The 23,786-nt window shown below is 59.2% G+C and overlaps 2 protein-coding genes across 2 annotated transcripts; both read left to right on the top strand.

The window, feature by feature from the left end:
- CSK (C-terminal Src kinase) lies at positions 1-11,670 on the top strand. The gene is given in 14 exon segments (XM_056347239.1): positions 1-320; positions 6,158-6,235; positions 6,618-6,731; positions 7,339-7,451; positions 8,076-8,295; positions 8,930-9,023; positions 9,099-9,164; positions 9,301-9,400; positions 9,555-9,645; positions 9,917-9,990; positions 10,103-10,298; positions 10,523-10,609; positions 10,722-10,739; positions 10,741-11,670. Coding segments are annotated over 13 exon segments (1,353 nt in total). The 5' UTR covers positions 1-320; positions 6,158-6,220; the 3' UTR covers positions 10,906-11,670.
- Positions 11,671-19,683: 8,013 nt separating this feature from the next.
- CPLX3 (complexin 3) lies at positions 19,684-23,251 on the top strand. Its single transcript, XM_056346398.1, has 4 exons — positions 19,684-20,316; positions 20,459-20,702; positions 21,057-21,144; positions 22,537-23,251. Exons 2-4 carry the CDS (start codon positions 20,542-20,544, stop codon positions 22,759-22,761), a joined length of 474 nt encoding a protein of 157 aa, XP_056202373.1. The 5' UTR covers positions 19,684-20,316; positions 20,459-20,541; the 3' UTR covers positions 22,762-23,251.
- Positions 23,252-23,786: the final 535 nt, after the last annotated feature.

Here is a 23,786-nt window from a genome sequence, read left to right as displayed (position 1 = left end):
GGCGCTCCGATTCCGGGCGCCGCTTCCTTCCAGCAGGCCCCGCCGCCCCGGGCGGACCCCGCGCCCCTCGCCCGGCCCGAGGTGGGCGGCGGACGCGCCGCTCCCCCCCCGCCTCCCCCCGCCCCCGCGCCCCGCCGCACCGGCTCCCCGCCGCACCGGGTTCGGCCCCGCCGGGCGGCGGCGGCGACTCCGGCGGCTCCGGCTTCCTCCGCCCCTTCCGCCCCCCCCGCGCCCCCCCGCCGGCCCAGCCGAGCCCGGAGGCCCCCGGCAGCGCCGCATGGAGCAGCCGGCGGCGGGCTGAGCCCCCTGCCCGGAGGGAGGTGAGTGCCGCCGCCTGCCCGCGCCGTACCGGGGAGCCCCGCCGCCCGGGGGGGGGGGGGAGGTGGGCCATGGGGGGGTGCCCCTCCCCCGGGTACCCCCGGTTGGGGAGCGCCCCCCGCCGCGGGGGGGAGCGGGGCCGGGAGCGCGGCGGGTGCGGAGCGCAGACAATGGGGCCTGCGGGGCGGGCCGGGGAGGCGGGGGGAACCGGAGGGGGACGGGGACAGGGACGGGGACGGGGACAGCCGCCTCGGGCTGCTTGACCCGGTGGGTGACCCCATCACAGGCCGCTCCCGCTCAGCCACCGTCCCCGGGGACCCCAGCATCCCCCAGCCGCCGGGGGGGCGGGGGGGCGCATCCTGCCGGCTGCGGCGGCGGGGAGAGCCGGGGACCCGGCAGCATCCCCCGCTCCGGGGGGGCCGGCCCCGCAGCCCCGGAGCTGCCCCCGGTAAGGGGCTGCGCCCCCGCCCCCTGCTGTGGCCCCATCCGGTACAAAGACCGGGGCCGGTTCGGTACCGGGAGGCCGAGTTGCTGGCGGGGCTGTGCAGAGCGGTTCGGGCAGGAGGGGGGAGCTCGGGCCGGCCCTCAAAAGGGGCCGGCAACAATATATTTTTTAAATTTTTTTTTTTTTTTTTTTGTCAATAAGGCGTTGACGGGTTATTTATAGCCCTGGCTGTTGCTCGTAGGTTTATCGAGAGTGAAAGGGGCTGTGCCATCGTGGGGAAAAAAAAGTAAAAAAAAAATAAAAAAAATAAAAATTGAAAATCGAAGGTGAAAGGGCCAGGGAGCCAAAGGAGGAGGAGGAGGATGGCTGCCTTCCTCTCAGGACAGAGGGGATCTCGCCCCTCACATTCCCCCGGGGTTTGTTCCCTTGTTCCCACCGGACCCCCACGCAGCCCATCCCAATCCTGGCAAGGCAGAGTGGCCGAAGAGGTCCGTGGAAGCGCGGCGGGGGGATGCAGGAGGCTTTGGGAGCATCCCTGGGAGAAGGGGGTCCCTGTCCTCCCATCCCTCATTGGGCATCAGCAGGAAGGTAGTGATGAGCCAAAGCCTCGCGACGGGGAGCGGCACTGGGATAAGCTCCTCAGGGATGCTATCCCTGTGAACCCGGGGAGTTTTGGGTGCTCTTTGCCCTGCGACTGCTGCCTCCCCGCTGCCTTTTCAGTTTTGGGTGGGTGTTTGCAAAAAAACCTTTCAACCGCATCCTGGCTTGGCCCCTGCCAGCGCCAGGGCGGCTTCACCGGCAGCCACTCCTCTCCGCACCATGTGCCCATTTCTGGGGATACCCTGACACCCTCCAGCACCTGGGATGGGAATACCAGGGTGACTTGTGGGGTAATGAGGGCAGGATGATTTCATCCTGATGAGGATTTTCGTAGGGAAGAGGAGGACCAGGAAAACCCCTCTGCGATGGGGAGGCCGGGAGCAGCATCTCTCCAGGCCTCCACCTGCCTCCAACTATCCTCCAGGCACCTTCTGAGGTCTGAGCAGCAACATCATCTCTTTTTCTTTTGAAAAGAAGAAACACACATCCCCAAAGAAAAAAAAAAAAAAAAGGAAGGACCCCCCCCTCCTTCCCCAGCAGGGCACCTGGTCAAAGCTGGGTTGGGGGAGCAGCAGCAAAACCCTCCCTTGTGAGCGCAGCCAGCTCGCTGATGAGATAAAGGAGGAACGTTTTTCTTTCGATTATAGCAATCGTAGGTGTTACTTGTAATAACAGGCGATAAGATCTTTTGGAGAGAGTAAGGATGTTGTCTGGTTTTAGGTTTTTTTTGTTTTTTTTTTAAGTTTAAAGAAACTCGGGTTGTTGAGCGCTGGGAGATGTTTTGGTGAGGGTGAGATGGATGAGCGGGGTGGGGTGGATGTGGATGGCGCCTGCATGCCCATTTCCGACAGGAATGAAGCTTTCCTGCCATCTACAACTAAACTTTTATTTTAAATAGTGTTGCAGGGTCTGCTCCCCGTTTCCCTCCAGCTGATTGGGTTTGAAATGGAAATGCAGCATCTTTCCCGCAACCCATCCGATGGTGCCGGTGCTCTTCGGGTGGTTTGGGGTCCCTGACTCCCCCCGGGCGCCAGTCCCAGCCTGCCTGCGGGTTTGGCACAGCACGATTTTGGCTGGTGATTAACAAGAAAAAAGGTTTCCCTGGCTCATTTTCGTGGTGCCCTTTGGATTACCCGTGTGGCAAAGCTATTCACCGTACCTGCCCTGCCCACCTTTCCCAGCTGCTGGCTGCTGAGCCGGGCTTCCTGGAGGGAAATCCAGGAGCGGGGCTGGGAGGGAGGCAGCAGGGATGGGCCTGACCTGGTGGGTGACCCCATCACAGACCGCATGGCCCCCGGCCCTCCGCAGCACCGGGCTGAGGTTCCTCACCAGGGTGCCTGGGTGGAGCGGCTCAAAGGATGCTCAGGCGGAGGATGGGGAAGAAAGGGAAGTGGTTTTCTGCGGAGAAAAGGCTGGTGGGTGCCCCGGCTGCTTCCCTGAGCCCCTCTTTGGGGATGGGGAGTTTCCAGGGGGAGTGAAACCCTTGTCTGCAGGGCTGAAAATAGCCAAACCTGGCCCTCGGCCCTGCTGAATTGGTTGGGCTGCTCCGTGGCTATATTTTTAATTTAATTTTATTTTTTTTCAAGCTGACTTCTGCTGCTGCGCACCCTCCCTGGGGAAGCACCTCTGCTTTCGGAGAGAAGGGGCGATGCCGGTGTTTTCCCGGAGCTCGCCGGCAGGGAAGGCAGGGGATGCTGCCTTTAGGCTCTGGATCTGCACCAGCATCACTGCATCCTTCTCCCAACCCGGCATCCCATAGGGATAAGCTGGGATGGCGGAAGCGAACGCTGGCACGAGGCTGGGGCCGGCCTGGGTGACGGCGGGTGACGCGCTCGGCAGGAACTGCTGGCTGTCACATGAGGCCACCGCAGGCAGCGGTGCCTTCGGGGGCTGGTTGGCAGTGGCCCCGGAGCTTGGTGCTCTTGGGGGCCTGTGGTTTCCTCCTCTTCGGAAAGCCTCGGCTTTAAGGCAGAAATTAGGTAACAATTAAAAAAAAAAAAATCAGGCTGCTGCTTAAAAGTCATCCTCAGGAGGAGGAAGGTCTGTGCCGACGTGTAGAAGGGGGCGTCAGGGGCTCTGCAAAGGGCAGTTCCCGGTGCCGTTAACCGCCTCCCCTGTAGAACCGATAAGCAAATTTCTTGCGCTATATTTATAACAATGCCACCACCTGATGCCATGAATGTCCGTGGTTCAGGAAGGTAAAAATCCTGGGTCTGGCTGGAGTGTGTTCCTCTTGGTGTGGTTTGCTGGGACAGTTTTGTCTGAGAAAGAAAATACTCTTATGAAGGCTTGAAACCCGAAGGAAAAAAAGAAGAAAAAACTATAAATTTTGTATCCTCTCTGCATTTATGAAATATAAATGCTGGTGACATTCGTGAGCTGAAAGCTCAAACAACTGGCCTCGGGGATTGGGAAAGTCCAGCTCCCACGCAGGGTGGAAAATGGCTTTTCCAACCTCCAGGTAGACTGTGGTCCTGGGACAGACCTGTGGGCATCCCTTCCAGGTGATGCTGCCCGGCATCCCCACCCAGCTCCAGCAGGCAAAACCCAGCTGGAATTTTCCAGCTGTGGTCACATCTGGGTTGAAACGGCCATCCTGCTTGCATTTTCTCCTTTGGTTATTTTAAAGCGGCAACACCGGAGTGCCCAGCCTGTGGGAAGCGCTGACTCAGCGCTTCGGGGCTGAGCTGCTCCTTGAGCAACACCCGGGGCCGGCTCCTGCTTGGCATCTGGGCGGGGGGGGGGGGGGGGCGTGGATGGAGAACGGGGCTGAAAACCCAAGTGATGGGAAATTGCCTCCGCAGGGATGCAGGGGCACGTATTCCTAAACCAGATCCTTCCAGACTTCAGCCACATCCCTCTGATGGAGAGGTGTAGTTTATTCCCTGTTTTTCTTGACCTGCATTTCATACTGGCGGTGTCCAGACCCTTTGCTGAAATTTTTGCTCCCCACCAGGTATAAATTCAGAATTTAACCAAAAATCACCGTGAAAATGAAGAGGGTTTGAGCTGGGGCTGCATTCCCAGCTGATGGTCTTCAGTCCAGCATCACCCAGTGCTGCCCTCCCCTGGGTCCTCGCCGCCTCGGTGATGGTATCCCCAGGCTCGTGGGTGCCACCAAGTTGGGTTTGGTGCCATCTCGAGAGGCTTTTCTTCATCAACAGCCCTGGGGCTGGCTGGGAGGAAAACCGACCTGACACATGGGGCCCTGACGCTGCGGTGATGGGCTTCACTGGTGAACCCCAACGCTCAGCTTTGGGTCCCCAAGCTCTGTCCTTAGGGTGAGCACCTGAGCCTTGATTTCTCCTCTCTGATGCCAAAAATAAAGCAACTTGCAGCATGTCCCCTCTCCAGGGGAAGGTGAGGGAGGTCGTGACAACGTGATGCCTTTTCTGGAAGGCTCCGGGCACGGCTGTGGTGGAAGCGGGGCCATGCTCGCATGTTTGCACCCGCTCTCTTCCTCCCCGTGGTTCTGCCCCTTATCTTCTTCCTCCTCCTGTCCCTGCCGGCCTTGCCTCTCGTTTCGGTTCCGCCTTCCCAAAATATTCTGAGCTGCTGACAGCAGGGCTGGGAGCAATGGCCACTGGCAGCTCCGAATCGATATGAGGAATTCATTACCTGGGTGGGTTTTGGGGTGTGCGGGCAGCAATGCCCTGCCTGCATCCCACGCATCCTGCTCCGTGCCCCCCGCTCGGCACGACCCCGGTGCCCTGGCCCAAGAAAGCCTGGTTTGACGCCGGGGCCGGTGACTTCATCTCTTCCCAGGGGTAGAAGTGGCGAAAATAAAGCTGGGTTTGTTCCCCTCCCACGTGCAGGGCAGGATGCAACCCAGCCCAGACGCTGTCAGGGGGGAGCACAGCACCCCCGGAGAGTGCATCCTCCTGGGATTTAGGAGCCGGCAGGAGGTCCTGTGTCCCGCAGCGCTGATGGGTTTTATCCTGCACGGAATAGATTTATTTTATTTCTTTTGGATCCCAGACCTGGGAAGCTCCCAGGGCTGGATGTTTCCACACGTGGGCCAGCAGGCGTCATGGGAGAGCGGGGCTCAGGCTGCATAGCCCCTGGTGCTGCCGGGGGGGATGGACACCGGGATGCTGGGTGGGGTGTGAGCGGGGGGCTCAGGGTGGCTGCTCCTCGCCAGCTGGATCCCATCGCTGCCCTGTGCCTCAGTTTCCCCCTTGGTGCTGCAGGGCCTGTGCACTGCCTTGCTGATGGGTGCACCACCCTGGAGGAGGGTGCAGGAGGCTTTGCAGGATGGGGCTGGGGGGCTTGCCAAGGCAGAGGTGGTTGTGCACATGCCAGGCAGAGGGTCTGGAGCTTCTCGCGGCTGGTTCTCAGCTGGCCACCATGGTGCAGTAACCACTCTGGGCTGGGGAGTGGGCTTCAGCTGCCCCTGGAGGTCATCTCAGTTCCCTTCCCATCCCTGGGCATCTCTGCACCGTCCTGGTTTTTCCCTGGGATTGCTGGTGCAGATGCTGCAGTGGCCACACAGCATGTAAAACTCCGCTCTTAAGAAGCTGTATCCGTGCAAATACCTTATAATCTGGGTGAGCAGCTCGGCGCCGGCCCCCAGCTGCCGGGGGGGCTGAGCAGACCCGGAGCTCCCACTTTCACATCGGGTTGGGGACGTTTTGGAAGCAGCACCTCAGGCAGGACCTGCTCCCTTCTCGGTGGTGGAAGAGATGCTTGCTCACCCTGGGGAGCATCCTTTGCAGGGGGGGCTGCTCCCTGCCCATCACCCTTCCGCAGCCTGCCCCACCATGCCTGCTTCTCAGTCGTCCTTTCCCTCTGCAGGTCTCATGGTACCAAGTGGCGTGTCCCCCCTGTGAGATTCGTGCTCCCCAACCTCCTGAGAAGATGTCAGGGATGCAGGTAAGTACCGGGCAGGGAGGAGAGGCAGGGGTGGAGCAGGCTCTCCAGCCATTCAGAGATGGCCCCAAGGCTCAGGAGGGACATGGGGACACTTGTCCCCATCCGCCTCATGCCCCTGCAGAAGCCCAGCACTGCAGGGACCTGCAGTTTTGTGTCTGTGTCCCCCTTTCTGTCCCCATTCCAGCCAAAAATCACTGTCTGAGCTCTCAGGGCTGCCCCAAATCCCCCAAACTGGTTCTGGTTTAAGTGAATCCCATCTGGGTTTGCATCAGAGAGACAGGGGCCCCACGTGCCTGTGGCAGGGGTCCCTATGGGTCAAGGGGGGCTGAGGGTGGGGGCTGCGCCCAGCCGGACTCTGAGCCGCCCCCCTCTCCCCGGCCAGGCCGTTTGGCCGTCTGGTACAGAATGTATCGCCAAGTACAACTTCCACGGTACGGCGGAGCAGGACCTGCCTTTCAGCAAAGGAGACGTCCTTACCATCGTCGCTGTCACCAAGGTATGGCCGTCGCCTCCCCACGACCCCCCTGCTGCTGCCACTCCCAATGCTGGGATTTCCACGGGATGCCAGGAGCGTCCCTGCACCCCGCAGGACTTTTGCTGTGCTGGTGGGATCCCCTGGTCCCGCTGGAAGTCCCGCAGAGCCAGCAGGGCAGGAATGGGGCCACGCGTTTGGTTAATTAATTCATGGCCTCGTTAGTTAAGGTTTCTCCGAAATGTAAACCTCTCGGTGCCTCCTGGGAGGTGGAGGAGGGAGGGGAGAGGCTCGCAACTGGGGAGCGATGCTGTGCTGCGTGCTGGGGGAGAAAAAGAGAGGGGCTGTAGTTCGGGGGGCTCCGGGATGCCCAGCAGCCTGGGAGGGGGATTGCAGTGACCCCCATGGGGCCACGAGCACTGGGGTTTGCTGGCCCCAGCACCAACCCCAACCTTTGCGGCTGTCCCCTGGCCACCCTGTCCTGCCTGCAGCCGGGCCGGGGGGCTGGGGACACGCAGGCAGCTGCCTGGGAAAGGAGGGACCGCGCTGACACCCCCACGGGCTCCTTTGGTGGGATGCTGCCATCTCCAGGGGCCGTGGGCTGGTGGTGACACCTCTGCTGTCCCCACAGGATCCCAACTGGTACAAGGCGAAAAACAAGGTGGGCCGGGAGGGCATCATCCCCGCTAACTACGTGCAGAAGCGGGAAGGAGTGAAAGCTGGGATCAAGCTCAGCCTCATGCCGTGAGTATCTGCCAAGGACTCTGCCGGGGTGGGCTGGGGGCAGCTGGCTTGGTCTGGAGCAGCCCCCCTGTGCTGGGCCAGAGAGCCAGTCGCCCTGTGTCCTGATGGAAGCAGCGTCCCTCGCCAGGACCCTTAGTGGGGTCGGGAAGGGGAAGGGGCCAGGGCTTGGGCTCAGCGGGCAGAGGGTGGCCAGATGGCATTTCACAGTGGGTCCCTGACCCAAAGCTGTGGCTGTAAAGGCTGCTGGGGGAAAGAATGGGTTGGAACGGGGTCTGTGCGGGGGGGCAGGAGGTGGGCAGGCAGGCAGGTAGGTAGGTGGATGGTTCTGATGTCCCTGCTGCATCCCAGAGCCACCGGTGACCCCCAGTCTGGAGGAGCTGGGGCTGCCGTGGGATGGAAACCCCCAAGTGCGGAGGGGCTGAGTCCCCAGAATGGGGGAGCAGGATGCTGTGAAGGGAGCTGGGGCGGGGGGCGGGGGAGCAGCAAGGAGGAGCACGGGCAAGCTGGCTGCGCGCAGGCGGGGATGCAGGCTGCTCCGTGTCCCCATCGCCACCAAACACAGCCCCACAGGGCTCTGGCCAGTGAGTCCCCAGCCCCTGACCTGCCCGCTGTGCCCTGTGGCAGATGGTTCCATGGGAAGATCACGCGGGAGCAGGCAGAGCGGCTGCTGTACCCCCCCGAGACAGGGCTGTTCCTGGTGCGGGAGAGCACCAATTACCCCGGGGACTACACCCTGTGCGTCAGCTGCGAGGGGAAGGTGGAGCACTACCGCATCATCTACTCCTCCAGCAAGCTGAGCATTGACGAGGAGGTCTACTTTGAAAACCTCATGCAGCTGGTGGAGGTGAGGTCTCACCTGTCGACAGGAGCTATCACCGGTCCTGTCCCCCTCGGCCAGCCTGGGGACCGTAGGTTGAGGTTGGGGGAGCCATATAGGTCAGAGCTGGTGGGACAGCAGGCCTGTGGCCCAGGAGATGATGGGACCTTCTCTGCTGACCCGTGGGCTGGGCTGGGGCTGCAGGTCTGGAGCCCAGGAGATGGTGGGACCTTCTCTGCTGACCCATGGGCTGGGCTGGGGCTGCAGGTCTGGAGCCCAGGAGATGGCGGGACCTTCTCTGTTGACCCCCTGGGTGAGGTTGGGGCTGCAAGTCTGGAGCTCGGGAGGTGGTGGGACCTCCTCTGCTGACTCCCATGGGTGGGTTGGGGCTGCTGGGGACAGACCCCTGGGGCAAGGCGGGGGTAGGGACAGGGCAGAGCAGGTGGGTTGACAGGGCACGATGTGCAGGGGACAGAGGGACCAGGAGGAGGGTCCCCAAGCCCCCACCGGACCCATCTGTGGCCTCGTGCTGCCACCTGGTGGGGTCCCAGAGCCTGGCATCGCCTTGGCAGGGACCCCCACCCCCGGGTGTCACCCCCAGCACCGCCCATCCCACCGCGATGCCCCCCAGGTCTGCCCCTCACTCCCATCTCCCCCCCAGCATTACACCACGGACGCGGACGGGCTCTGCACCCGCCTCATCAAACCCAAGGTGATGGAGGGGACGGTGGCAGCACAGGACGAGTTCTCCCGCAGTGAGTGGCCGTGCCCCTTCCCTGGCTCCTGGGGACCCCCCCGCACCCCCTCACTCTCCCTTCTCCCCCGTGCAGGCGGCTGGGCCCTCAACATGAAGGACCTCAAGCTGTTGCAGATCATTGGCAAAGGGGAATTCGGAGGTGAGCCCCGTGTCCCCAATGCCGCGGTGGCCCTAGGCAGGGGGGCTCCTCTGTAGCCCCCCCAGGGTGATGGTGGGGTCCCAGGAGGCCGGGATGCTTCCCAGTGCCTCCTGTGCCCGTCTCTCCTGGCCCGCAGACGTGATGCTGGGGGATTACCGGGGGAACAAAGTCGCCGTGAAGTGCATTAAAAACGACGCCACAGCGCAAGCCTTTCTGGCGGAGGCGTCTGTCATGACGTGAGTGTTACCCGGGGGGGGGGGACGACGACAATGCAAGGGAGGGGGCACCTTTGTCCGTATGAGTGGAGGCGGGTGATCCCCGATGCCCTGCGGGGGCCGTGGGAGCCCCCTTCTCCCCAGAGCCCTGCTCTGAGCCCCCTGCGCCGCGCAGGCAGCTCCGACACAGCAACCTGGTGCAGCTTCTGGGGGTGATCGTGGAGGAGAAGAGCGGCCTTTACATCGTCACTGAGTACATGGCCAAGGTGAGACCCCCACCCCCGGTACCCACCCTCCTACTCTGGTCCCTCTGCCCTGCCTCCCCACAGCATTCCCCCAGGGTGTCACCCTGGCAGACACAGCTGGGTCATCCCAGCTTGGGTGGCATCTCCCTGGGGCCACCATGGTGTTTGGAGGTGGCAGTGCCCCTGTTGGCTCCGAGGGAGGGACCTCATCCCTAGGTCCTGCCCCACATGGGAGGGGGCAGCGTGTGGGATGCTGACCCTGATGGCACCATCTCTCTCTCCATCCCTCCAGGGCAGTCTAGTAGACTACCTGCGGTCGCGCGGGCGGTCAGTCCTCGGTGCAGACTGCCTGCTGAAGTTCTCCTTGTAAGTACGGGGCAAGGCACCAAGGGTTGGCTGTTCTACCGCCCTGACCTGCACCCACCGGCATGGTGGGGCCACCTCACTAACCCTCTTTTCCCCACCCCGCCCCAACCAGAGATGTCTGTGAAGCCATGGAGTACCTGGAAGCCAACAACTTTGTCCACCGGGACCTGGCGGCAAGGAACGTCCTGGTTTCGGAGGACAACATCGCGAAGGTCAGCGATTTCGGGCTGACCAAGGAAGCCTCCTCCACGCAAGACACGGGGAAGCTGCCGGTGAAGTGGACGGCGCCAGAAGCACTTAGAGAAAAGGTGGGTGAGCGGAGCCGGGGGGTCCCCTGCCTGCAAGGATGTGGTGGAGGCTGGAGGAAGGGGACATGTCCCATGCCACCAATGATTTTACATGTAAAGATGGTGCTTGAGCCCCAGTTCCCACTGTCTGACCCCCAAAACCAGCTGCCCTGAGGGTGGGGAAGGTCTGTTGCCCCCCCCCCCGGCCTGAGCCTGCTCACAGGGCTTCTCTCCCCTCCCTCCAGAAATTCTCCACCAAGTCGGACGTGTGGAGTTTCGGGATCCTCCTCTGGGAAATCTACTCCTTCGGGCGAGTGCCTTATCCAAGAATTGTAAGTGAGGACCACCGCCCTCCCCTCCGGGCTGGTTTTTGGGGGTGCTGAGCCCCTGTTTATGGGGCAACCCGCACCTCCTCATCCTGAAACCCATCCCCTGTACCCCCAGCCCCTGAAGGATGTGGTACCCCCGCGTGGAGAAGGGCTATAAGATGGATGCTCCCGACGGTTGCCCCGCCGTCGTCTACGAGGTGATGAAGAAGTGCTGGACCCTGGACCCCGGCCACCGGCCGTCCTTCCACCAGCTCCGCGAACAGCTAGTGCATATCAAAGAGAAGGAGCTCTACCTGTGAGGGGGAGGCTCACCCCCCCGGCAGCCGGAGGGGACCCACACTGCAGGGGGGACCAGGGTGTGGGCAGCCCCCTTGCCCAGCCCTGCCACCAGGAGCGGCCAGGAGGGAGCCCCGGGGGTGTCCTTCCCCCCTTCCTGCCCCCCCCTCCCCCCAGCCAGTTCTCCCGGTTGCTTCCAAACTTCCAAATCAATCTCCTTTTTTTTTTTTTTTTTTTTTTTTTTCTCCCAGGTTTTGGGGTTGTTTTTTTGGTCTCCCAGCTCTTTTTTTATTATTTTTTGGGTGGGGTTTTTTGTTTTCTGAGTTTTTTGGGGGGAGGGTGTTGGGTTTTTTGGTTGTTTCTTATTATTTCAAGCAGGGCCCAGCAGAGCGCTGGGTGTTTTACTAAAGTACGAATCTTATTTTTTAATGTAATTAAAAGAAAAAAAAAAAAAGAAAAAAAAGAGAGAGAAGAAGGTTAATAAAAGAAGAATAATAATAAAATAAATAAGCCAATGAAACGGACACACAAAAAGGAAACCCCAACGACAGAAGTGATGGTTAAAGGGGAGACGCTGGACTCGCCGCCCGGTTGGGAGAGTGCGGCCGCGTCCCCGTGAGACGCTTTTTTTTTGGGTTGTTTTGCTTTAAACTCGTTGCAATGTTTGCATGCTGTCTCCAGAGGCCTTTTTTTCCAGTCCTGTCCAGTGCTTTATTCTCATGTAATGCTACCGACTGTGAGATTAAAACTGTAATAAAAAAAAAACCATTCCCTACGGACGCGGCACATCCTGCCTCACCGCCCCTCTGTGTCTGGCTCTGCTCCCATGGGATGCAGCTCTGGGGAAGGGGGCGGAATGCAGTGCCCTGGGGGTCCTGGGATCCTGTGGCAGGGTACGAGGTGGGGACAGTCCCCCCGTCTCTGCCCAGGGTCCCCACACGGGGATGAGCATCACTTGGTTCCATGCTGCCCATGGGAACTGGTGAGGCTGTGCCGGGGCTGAGGCTGCCGGGTGATGGCACAGCTCCCCTTTAAGCTGGGCTTTACCTTCTGCCCTGGAGATGCTTGAAGCAGGCGGGGGAAGATCTGGGGATGGATTTTGGGGCTGATCCCTGGACCTTGTGGACCTTGTTCCCTGCCCTGCTTGTCTCAGCCAAGGGGCTAAAGACAGCTGTACAGTGGGACCCCCCCGTGCCCTGGACCACCGGCCCCAAAGGAGGTGTCCCCAGGGAGGAGGTGTCCCTGGGGGTCTCTGCTGGCTTGAAGGGTGTTGAGTGGAGGTGGCATCTGGCACACAGGGCTCAGTAGGTTTAAAATAGTTCCCTTCATCCATGGAGAATTACTGAATGATGCGTGAGCATCGGCTTTGCTGGCTGCCTGATTTGCAAGCTGGAATCGGGAGCGCTCTGTCTCTTTTGGGCCAGGATCGGGACCATGACTCCTCTTGGTGGGGTCAAAGGAAAAAATAGGGAGCACTGGGACAGCAGGCACAGCTCAGGTCTAGGTGGGATGGAGTGCCACAGCCTTCAGGAGCTGCCTGGTGCGGAGGGGAGGTGGCAGTAGCGACAGAAGTCACATCCTGACTCCCCCTGAGACCTCAGTGTGGCCAGGTGCTTGCAGGGGATGGGACAGGGATATGGCGAGGCTTGATCCACTGTACGGTTTCATTTCCCCTGGGCTAACTGCCCCCCCCCTCCTCTCGTCCACGTCCCCCCTGTTCCTCCTAGAGCTCCGGCAGGCCCCAGCCATATAAGCAGCTTTACTTTTTGGGCTTATGAAGATTAAAGTCATTTACAGGCAAAGCCTGCAAGAAAGACGGCTTTTGAAATGGCGAGAAATACTCAGCACCTTCATGTGATGGTAGGCATCAGTGAGCAGGGAGGAGGTTTGGTCCGATCCCCCCTCGCATCCCCTCCACCCCCTCGCCCTGGGTTACCGCTGGCCAATGGACCCCTGCCAGCCATCAAAAAAAGGAGGAAAACCTCACCCCAAACCCCTTTAGACCTTTGGTTTTCCTCTAAATGGCACCGAGCTGCCAATCTCTGGGGCTGTGACCCATCCCATGGGCAGGAGGGGGGTCTGGGGGGTGCTTGGTGCCACACTGACATCCTCGGCACCCTCGGGGTTGGGAGGGTGTTGGGAGAGGGCTGCTGTGAGAAATCCCGTTCTTCACTGCGAAGAGGGGAGAGTAGCTCTGCCAACCCCCCCGCCGCCACCGGTCTCCGTGCCTCAGTTTCCTCCATCCAAGGCTGTTCGCTCCTGGCTCCTGTCTCTGGGTCCACCCCCGCTTTGGGCTGCTGCCCGGTGATGCACAGCCAGGGATAGCCTGTATCACACTAGGTGATTTCTCCCCAGGGATTTTGGTGCTGTTCCCATCAGTTGCGGACCAACTCAGCAGCAGCTTGTGCACCAGCGTGGGCTGAGGGGACAGGCTGCCAGCTCCTGGGGGACAGCCAGGGGGCTACTGTGGTTTCTGGGCTCTGGGTCACATGTCCCCCTCCTCCTCCTCCCACTGGCAACAAGAAGATGGGCAGTGGGCCCAGTTGTGTCAGCTCCCATCCTGCCTCAGGTTCGCAGCGTGAATCACCATCGGCAGCAGCAGGCAGGGAGCATCCCTGCTGCCCGGGACGCCAGTGCTGCCCAGCGCCGGGGTGCCCACGCAGGACCACCGACGGACTTTGCCTCTCCCCCTGCCTTTGCCGCATGGTGTGCGAGGCGGACAGAGACACGGGGTTTAAAAAACTCCTGCAAATTCAGCCTCCAGTTCTGGCAGCCCTCATGCCTCTTCCCTCTGCCGCGCTGATCAGCATCCCACCCTGGACTGGAGCTCAGCACCCCCAGCCGGATCAGGGTGTCTGCTGGCTTGGCACCGCTGTTGCCTTGGTGTGCAGACCCTGCAGGAGGTGAAAGGACAATCTCTAAGGCCACATGTGCTTTGCTTTTCCTTCCCTCTGTCACCTTGACGGCTCCTCCACTTGCCCCACAGGCTCACTGGGGGTCACCCTGGCCAGAGCATCTCCCCCAGCGCCAGCTCTGGCTCCTTCTCGGTGCAGCCTGTCCCTGCCCCTGCTCCCTGCAGGTATCCTCTACCTCCTCCATCGCTGCTCTTTCCTTTAGCTTTGGCTCTTCCTGAGTGCCTTGCCCATGTCCCAGCCCCTGCCTGCCTTCTGCCCCTTACGTGGGGAGCCACAGGGATGCAGCGAGCCTTCCTTTCCCTAAACAAACAAAAATCCCAGACTCACTTCAAAGGAAAGCAGAGCACCCATCTGTTCCCAGAGCAATTCCAGCTGCAGCAGTCGCTCGCTGCTTCCCATTTCCCAGGGTTTCACAGCATCCATCCCAAGAGGAGGGGGTGTAGTGCCCAGGCAGGCCCCCTCCCAAACTGCCCACTGCTTAATTCCCTCAGGGCTGCTTGGAGCAAATTACCAGCTCTAATTAAGACCTGACGATGCTTCTTCTGCTCCATCCTTGATGTGCAGACTTCCGAACCCCTGGCAGACCTTGCCAGCATCTGTGAACTGCCTGTACCTCCTCCCTCTCCGTGACTGACTTTATCACGAGGACTATTTTTAGCGTGATGTACAAAGCCATTCCCATCACCGTTCAGTGTCGTTCACCTCTCCAGCTCCACTCTCTGGCTTTTCCTTCTGAGCACTCCAGGAAATTAAGGCAAAGCTGGAAAGATCCCCTGTGGGAAAACTGTGTGTGTGTGCGGCTGTGTGTGTGTTTCAGCTGGCGTGTGCCTTTGCTCCGGGCTCGCTCTCCACCACCGGCAGCAAAGCAGCACATGGTCTCCCCATGTGCCTGTTTACATGCTCTGTGTGTGTCTGTCCGTGTGTATTTGTGTCACTGCTCGGGTGCAGACTCTGCCATGGGAGCCTCCCCCCACCCCAGCCACCTCCCTCTTCTTCTTCACCCCCAACAGCATCTCTCTGCGCAGCACATGTGCCGGCAGGGCTTACAACCACCCTGACCTGTGCTGTGACCTGCTCCCCTGCCGGATTACCTTCCTCATCTGATACTGCATCCCATGGCATCCCCAAACGCCCCAGCACCTGGGGAAGAGGCTGTATGTCCCCCTGCACACAGCTCTGGCAGGACCATTCCCAGCCCACCCACCCCAAACCCACCGAAAAATATCAGGAGCCTGGGCAGCCCCCTGCTCAGCGAGACATGGGGGTTCAGAGCGAACCAGGGGGGCATCTCAGCAGCATCCCCACTCCCAGCTTCCCTTCCCAGGCACTGCTCAGGCTCTGCCAGGGGATGCTCTGGCATACTCAGGGTGAGGAGGGGGGCGGTCAGCCAGGGATTTGCCAGGGTACCTGGCTGTCGCATCTCCTCCTGCCCAGAAATAAAGGGAGAGGGACGGATCCTTCCCACGAGCTGGCATTAAACCTCCCTGGGCGGTGAGGGCTGTGCTGGTCTTGTGTGGATTTGAAGAGGATAACCTGTAATGCATGTACGTGTGTGTGTTTATACATGTGTGCATATTCATAAGCGAGATTTGAAGGAGTTACAGCATACGGAACAGGATAGGCTATTCATTATCAAAATAATACTAGCAATATAAAACTATTTAGTTGTTATACAGTGGCAAAAGGATGAGCATGACCTTGTAAAGGACCTTGCAACTTCCCCTGCATGCCCCCTCTCAGGATCAGCCTGCCACAAGCAGAGGCAGCGACATCCCCGCTGAGGGCTGCTCTGCAGGCGCACGGGGGCACGAGAGCTTGGGATGCAATTAAACACAAGTTCAGAAAAGCAACAACAACAACAACAAATTAATTACATGAAGCAACATGTGACATATAGCTGATGTGATACATAACTCTCCCTCAGTATAATTAAGGCCTAATATCAAATAAGAACAGTAATAACACACACACCCACCCCCGCTTTGGGATTTCTTCATCCTTAGGCGATGATGACAGATTTTTGGAACTTAAAGGCTTGGTTCTACAGGAGTAGGAAGGCTTTACATCGGAATGGCCTCCTGAGGTCACGACAAGGCAGCTTTGATTTCGTTTCCGTACAAAGCTGACTGCTGCGTTGCATTTCATCTTCCTCAGCCAAGACAAACTGTGGACACATTCAGCTTTATTTAATTACATCCAAGTAACATGAAAGGAAGTAATTTTATTTGATAATTTACACCACCATTACCCTAAACTTTCTTTATTTCCTATGTTAATGACACTGTGGCACTTTTACCCCAGTGAGTGCTGGGCAGAAGAGAACCTGCTGTCCTTTGAAGGGGTGTTTTGCTCAAGACCGCAGGGTATTTTCTCTTGAGCTTTTGGCAGCTGAAGCTCATGGTGGTCCATAACAGCGCCGGAACTCTCTGGCCAGGCTGTCCCCACCAAGGCCGCTCTGCACTTCCCGCCCCCCAGACCCCAGTGCTTCAGTGCCTCAGCATTTTCGTAATAACTTTTTAATAGCTGTCACGGAGTAATAGTTACCTTCTCACAGCTAAGCAGTTTACGTGGAGAAGCTGATTGCGTCTGTGAGGATAAAAAAACATACTTTCACCAGCTGTTCTATGGTAAAAAAATGGATGTTTCAGCAGAGATTAATTAGTATTGAGATTTAATCAGTGGTTGCTCTATTGCTTTTTTGCTGGTGAAGACCTCAAAGAAAGGGGGCAGGTGTCTCCCTCTGTCCCCAAGGCAGGATTCACACTGCTGCTGGCCGTAGCTCCCTGCCCAGGGGATGCTCAGCTCCCGGGTCCATTCCAGATGCCACCGTCACCAGACGGATGTCACTGTGCCCGGAGCAGGCAGCTGCCCTAGCTGTGTGGCAGCGATGGGCACAGCAGGGTATCCCTGTCCCCATCCCGCTGGAGCATCCCCATCCAGCATCCCCACCCGCAGGCAGGAAGAGCAAAGGTGACTCCACTCCTCTGTGCCCAGGGTCAGGGCTGAGCACGGAGGTCCCTGTGTTTGCAGTGCCTGTCCCCATCACAAGAAGTGACAATCAACTGCCAAGTGCAAGCAGCACTTCTGCCAGCAGAGAGGCTGCCTGCTTTGTTTAGAAATTCCTTCTCATTGCCTCCCCGTCGGGTCTCCAGCACACACACACAGAGGCATGTCTTTCCAGCATTAACTCACCTACTCAGGGTCTTCAAAGGTTTACACCTTTGTGTTCCCCTGGATTTCAGGCTGGCAAGGGTCAGATGGCTGCCCTTGGGCGGCCTTACTGCTACTGCATTGCAACTCAAGGTCACAGACCCTTCCCCGCCCCTGTACAATCTATGGGATAACCTCAAGAATCAGCTGTTCCGGGAAGTCCTGGCCATTTCTGGTCCCCTTCAAGGGTCTCTGGAGCATCATATGAAACCCTGGTTGAGGGGAGAGCTTCCAGCTGTGGCTTTGGAGCCAGTTCTCCTGTTACCTGGAAAGAAGAACTGAAATGATCCCTCTCACCGTGGCAGAGGAAACCGAACTGCTCGCATCCTATTCAAATCAGGTGTCGATGTTGCGAGAGGATCCTCTTAACTTCCACCAGCTTGTCTGAGGCTGGCTGCTACGGGGGGACGTTTCATCTCCCTCCTGTCTAATCCATGGAGATGTGTGATATAGCATAAGCTAATATAATAGGTCATGCAAGGATTTACATCTCATTACTGCAGGTTAGAGTCCTGGGAGGAAGGATGAGTCATTCTTACTTGAATATATTTCAGGGATAAGGAACAGTTCAGCTGCCCAAAGAAAAGCAAACAGGAAATCAACCACCTCGAAGCATCACCGTGGGCTCAACCACCAGCCCCCTGTGCCCTCTGGTTGTCACCTCTGCCTCCAGGTGGGACACTGGCCTCCCTGGGAAGAGCACGGGCCGAAGAGCCAAAAGGACAGGAAAGCTGCCAAGCAGCTGCAGGACCTCGCTGAAGGTCCTTTCCTTTGCCTTTTGCTCCATCCCTATAAAACCAGCGCCCCAACCACCCCTGGCTGCAAGAGGCTGCAAAAAGGCCAACCTCGCGGCATGTCCATCGCCTGGTGAGTGAGCAGCCCTGCCGCAAGTGACCGGGCCCCAGCTGCCGCCAGTAATCGTGTGCTCATTTTCACCTAGCTGCTTTGGCCAAACATTTCTGCTCATCAAGAGCTGTTTTCTTTTAGTTTCTCAGACAGGGAGGCTACATGGTAGCTGACCCATCTAACCCAGCTGGAAAAAATCGGTCCTGACTTCAAGTCTCTTACTGTTAGTGAATGCTTAGATAGAAATCCGGACTGAGCAAAGCTCCTAGGACCAGTCCGCTCTGAACTGACCCAAGGCTCAGACCTGCCCGGCATCCAAGGGCAAAGCAGCTCTGGGACACAAGCAGGGATGCTTCTTCTCTCTGCCCCTCTTTTCATCCAGTCTTTGTCTCACTGAGAGCCAGAACTTGAACACGCTGTTGGCAATGGGACATCTGCAGGGTGCCTGGGGCTGTCAGCCTATTCCTGAGCAGGCTGTGAAAGCTCACTGTGGGTCAAAATTCCTTTTGCATGGGCTGTCCATGGAAATATGCTTAGGGGGTCTGCAGATCCTGTGAAAAGGGAAAATCCTTGCTTCAAACAGCAGCTAAGGCTCACAAGCACCCAGCTCAGCATTCATCAGGGTGAGCGGCAGCCACAGGGGCATCTGCGTGGTGGGGAGATGCTGTGGGTGATGCCAGAGCTGTGCCAAGCGGTGCCTCGGGCAGGCGTCCCTCAGCCCAGCCCCTGCATGCAAAGGCATTTTGCACATGCAGGTGAACTCAGGGGAACGGCTGGCATCGCTCAGGGGGCTCTGGTCCCCCAGAATTTAACCCTAGCCCTGGGGAGCCGAACAAATCCCCTTTTGCCACTTCCAAAAGTGGGCTCCAACTCTAACAGCAGCGGTCACTGCCTAATTGCTGACAAGATTATTACCCAAGAAAAATACATGGGGTTTTTCAAGTTTTCCTTTTAAGACAAATTTTTGCTTTTTTAGACAAATGGTGCTACCTCGGGCAAGGGGGGAAGGGAGAAGATGGGCCGATTCCCCCTCCCTCTTGCACTTTATCGCTTCGCAGCTGTTCCATCATTTTAATCTGCAGAGATTGTCTTTAAATTTCGGAAATGAAATTATTTCCTGCAAGCCGGGCTTGGGGTTTGGCTCCACACTCATTTTTCATGAGCAGAGAAGAAAAAAGGAAGAAATGTATGTTAAGGCCAGGCTGGCCATCTGGCAGGGAGGTGCGTTCCTGCTGCCATTAATTGCTCGCTCCCCAAGGCCTGCGATGCGGCCGCAGTCAGAGGGGATGGCAGGAGTGGGGGTGGGGGTGGGATGGGAGCCGGGGGAGCCGGAGGGGCCGAGGGAATTATGCAACAGGATCGATGCTTGCTCCGTCCTTGGCCTCCAGACCGATGTGACCCGTGAGCCGAGGGTCCCAGGGCCGGCACCCAGCAGCGGGGCAGTGTCTGTGGGGACCGACCGCAGCATTAATGTTAATTAGCAGAATTAATACCACAGGGGAAGGGAGGAGGATGCTCTCGGGCACGTCAGCTTTTACACCTACGGGTGGGCTCACGTACGGTGCCCACCCAGGCTCAGGCCTGGCTTCTCCTTCTTCCACAGCCCGATGATGGGGAATGAAGTGCGAAAAGAACGTTTCGGTGGGTGGGTGCCCCGCCGAGGTGGCGGGGGGGTAAGGCTCCCGCAGCGCCCCCGCGCCATCAGCCCCCGCCGCTGCCCCGGGGACCGGCACCCGCCCCGGGGGCTCCAGTGCGGATGGCTCCCGCGGGGGGGCCGGGACCTGCCGTGCCCCCGGGGCGGGGGGCGCGGCGGGGGCGGGGCGGGGGGCGGGGCGGGGCGGGGCGGGGCGGGGCGGGGCGGTGGGGAGCCGCGCGCACACCGGAGCTGTCCGTGCCCCGGTGCTGCAGCCCCGGCCGCTCCGCTCCCGCCCGCGCATCCCCCCCGGGGCCGCGGGGCGGCGGGGCCCCGCTCACCGCCCAGTCCGGACACTCCCGCTCCTGCACCCCGGGAACTCGGCTCCACAGCATCCCGGATCCTCGGTATCCCGGTGCTTCGGCGTCCCGGGAACTCGGATCCACGGCATCCCGGCTGCTCGGTACCCCAGTGCTCCAGCATCCCAGGAACTCGGCTCCACAGCATCTCGGATCCTCGGTATCCCGGTGCTCCGGCGTCCCGGGAACTCGGATCCACAGCATCCCAGCTGCTCCGTAACCCGGTGCTCCGGCATCCCGGCTGCTCCGTAACCCGGTGCTCCAGCATCCCGGGAACTCCGCTCCACAGCATCCCGGCTGCTCGGTAACCTAGGACTCCGGCATCCCAGGAATTCGGCTCCGTTGCACCCGGGGATCCCAGGAATTCGGTGCTCCAGCTTCCCAGGAACTCGGTCCCGCTGACCCCGGCTCCCCGATAATCCAGTACTCCAGCTCCCCGGGCACGTGCACCCGCTGCACCCCAGCTTCCCGGTAACTCCCTACCCCTGGCACCCCCGCACCGGGCACACCCCGGCTCCCTGGGCTTCCCTGTAACTCAGCATCCCCATCTCCCCCCCACCTCGGTATCCCAGCACCCCAACTTCCCATTAACCCCAGTTCTCCTGCACCCCAGCTCCACAGCAGCTCCCCACACCGGCTCCCCAGCACCCGTGCCCCCCTGGCCCGTGGGCTCCCCAGCCCCCCGGGACCGCGACCATGGCATTCATGGTGAAGAGTATGGTGGGGGGGCAGCTGAAGAACCTGACGGGCGGCCTGGGTGGCGAGGAGAAGAGCGAGGGGGAAAAGTCTCCAGCTGAGGCGCAGGGCATGACCCGCGAGGAGTACGAGGAATATCAGCGGCAGCTGGTGGAGGAGAAGTAAGTGCAGCCGGCACCGGGTACTGGGGCAGGCTGGGCACCGGGGGTCCCACCGGGGAAAGGGGTGCTCCCTCCGCAGCCCCCCATCCCGTGCACGGGAGGCTGGGGGGAGACAGTGCTGGGGGCTGCAGAGCCATGAGGGAGCTTAATGAACCCCCTAATCCCTTAATCCGCTTCCTCGCCCGGGAGATGGGATTGTTTTCTCCTTTCAGGCTGCGCTGGGGGGAGGAAATTGTGGGGAACCGGGACTTTGCAGAGGAGATGAGGGGTACCCGGTTTGGGGGGGGAGGGGGGAAAAGATGCTCCGAGCCGGACTCGGTGCCCTGTGTGGTAACTGCCCTGTGTGGTTCGCAGGATGGAGAGAGATGCCCAGTTTGCCCAGCGCAAGGCAGAGAGGGCCACGGTCAGGTCCCACTTCCGAGACAAGTACCGGCTCCCCAAGGTACAGCCGTGCCGGGCACGGGGGGGGCACAGGGAGGCGAGTCCCCACACAGCCCACCAGCGGATCTTGGTGGATGGGACTGGGGGGACAGACAGCACCCCTGCTCTGCAGGCTCTGCAGGGTGGGGAAGGGGCACCAGCCTCCCTTTGCTGGGTGGGCTTTGAGCCACAAAGCCTAGGTGCAAATCAGTTCCTGTGAAAAGCATCCTTCCCCCCAAATCTTGGTCCCTCACCATCACCCCTGAGCACCGCAAGCCACCAGCCCCAAACAGTGGGACCCCCAACACCCCCCCTCTGCCTTGCTCGATCCCCCTCTTCCTCTTTTTTGCCCCCTAAATCCAGCTGGAGGAGGGAAAGTCACCTTCACCCTGGACTCCCAACCCTGTAGCTGGGAGTGGAGCCGGAGTTACACCCTCCCGGCTGGATTAGCCAGCTCCTCTCCTCGGATTATTTGGCAAACATTTCCTACCTCAACTCCTATTTTGGAATTTCTGCCCAGTGAATGATTCACTGAAAACAAATTAATCAAGAGATAATTCAGCCATTCTTGGAACTGCCACAAGCTCTTCCGCCCCCAGATCCCCCCTTTATTCAGCCAGAGTCTCTCAGTGGTAAATACTCTAGATTGGAACCGGGCTAATATTAGTTGGGGAAGGTCAGCTAAGCCAAGTGATATTGTTCAGATTGTTTGGTGCTGTTCAGCCAGCCTGGATGCACACCCCACTGCTTCTCACACCCCTTTGATTGCCAGGAAATAAACAACTAGAGAATTTATTTTTCCCCTGCCAAAAGCCAGAAAAGGCAGAAAAAGAAGAGACGGGAGATTTTTTTCTCCAGGGGAAATGGGGGTTTGTTCAGATCTGGCCCCCCGCTCCTTTTGCTGCTTTCTCATGCTTGAGATGTCCCTTCTAATCTTTCAACAAGTTTCTTCTGCTCATTACTGATCCTGCTTGGCAGCCAGGCTGCCTCTTGCAAAGTCTCCCTGTGGCTCTCCCGCACAGAGCTGACCCCGATCTCCGGTGGGTGCCGCCGTTAAGCATACGTGTAGATTAATTGGGTGCCTAAACCTCCCCAGCCTCTCCAAAGCCAGCTGAAAGCCAATTTATACTGATGCTGGCACACTCGGGTTTTCATCTCACTTCTTGCTGCGTCCACTGGTGTGTGCCCTGGCTCTGTCAGCCCTGTCCCCTCCGGGTCAGCATCCTACCCACAGCACGGGCATGGCAGTGAGCCCCAGGGACCAGCCCACACAGACCTGAACATGGAAATAGCCCAAAGCCCACGCAGACACTGCCATGAACCTTGCACGTGCTTTTAGTGCCTCCAGAAGCCCACCACCACCACCTTCCCACCTGCCACATCCCCCGCCTGACTTTCTCCTGGCCCATTTCAGAATGAGACGGATGACAACCAGATTCAGCTGGTGGGAGGTGACGTGGAGCTGCCCAAAGAGCTGGCCAAGATGATTGAGCAGGACAACGAGGAGGAGGAAGAGAAGAACTCGGTGATCGGCCAGCTCAGCAACATCCAGAACCTGGACCTTGATTCCTTGAAAGACAAAGCTTCGGCCACACTAGAGGACCTGAAGCAATCGGCTGAGAAATGCACCATGATGTGAGCCGGCTGAACCCCCTGCTCCCCGTCAGCGTGATGGGGGGGGAGACGGGAGGTGATGCAGCCCAGGGTCTGGCGGTGGCTGCTGCCTGCAGCGGGGACCCCACTGATGTTGTCACCCTTGCTTTGTGTGAGTTGGGTCCTCCCTCTGAGCCATGTGAAGCCTCAAGTCCCTGACCCAGATGTCCCTGATGTGTGGTTTTTGTTTTGTTCTCCAGTCTGAGGTTAAAGCAAAGAGCCAGCATGTCCCCCCGGTGCCCCAGCGCCTCCTCCTGTGCCCATGGTAGTGGGTGTCTTCAGCAAGAGCTGGGGGGGTTGCAGGGAAGGAAAGCCCCGAGTGACCTTGGAGTGTTATTGAACCATGTCAGCATGGGAAGGCAAAGGCTTTCCAGCAGAGTGGTGGCCATACACCATGCCTCTACCTACACATTCCAGCCAAGCCTCCTAGAAATTACAGGGAGTCTCCAATTTGCTTTGCAAGGAGGAGGCACAACCCCCCAGCCTCACATCCTATACCCATCACATAAGACATGACATCCCATCTGTGCAAGAAATGCCAACCACCTTGTCCCTGAGAGCCCCTTTCAAAGGAGTCAGCTGGGAAGGACCTGCTGTGTGATCCCATTTAGCCCAGCGGGAAGGGGGGTGCTGAGGACCAGAGGGCTGAAGCCTGAACTAGTGCTAGAGAGGAATAAACCCCTTCCCCGGTGCTCATCTGAACCCACAAAAGCCCTTCCCCAGAGCAGTGGTGGCACACCCTCCCTCTCCCAGGGTGGGATCCACTCCTGTCCTTGTTCCTTTCAGGTGAAGAACAAAGTAATAAGGGAAAAATCTCTGCCCCCCCCCCCCCTCCCCCTCCTCCTCCTCCTCCTCCTCCTCCTCTGTCGTGCTGTACTTGTGCACTGTGCTCAGTTGAGTGTCTTCCACCTCCTCTCCTGTCCCCATGCCATGGTACTGTTATAACCAGTGGAATAAATACCAGGAGATGTCTATGCACTTATTTCTCTCCTCGAGCAGTACTTTCCTGCT

This window comes from Falco biarmicus, chromosome 7, assembly GCF_023638135.1.
Source record: "Falco biarmicus isolate bFalBia1 chromosome 7, bFalBia1.pri, whole genome shotgun sequence".
In the NCBI taxonomy this organism is placed as follows: domain Eukaryota; kingdom Metazoa; phylum Chordata; class Aves; order Falconiformes; family Falconidae; genus Falco; species Falco biarmicus.
This window is presented reverse-complemented; position numbering and strand designations above follow the sequence as displayed.

Excerpts from the sequence above, each read along its gene's own strand:
- CPLX3 (XM_056346398.1), top strand. The coding sequence starts at position 20,542 with ATGGCATTCATGGTGAAGAGTATGGTGGGGGGGCAGCTGAAGAACCTG. Across the intron at positions 20,703-21,056 it reads CGGCAGCTGGTGGAGGAGAA|GATGGAGAGAGATGCCCAGT; the intron begins GTAAGTGCAGCC and ends TGTGGTTCGCAG. Across the intron at positions 21,145-22,536 it reads ACAAGTACCGGCTCCCCAAG|AATGAGACGGATGACAACCA; the intron begins GTACAGCCGTGC and ends GGCCCATTTCAG.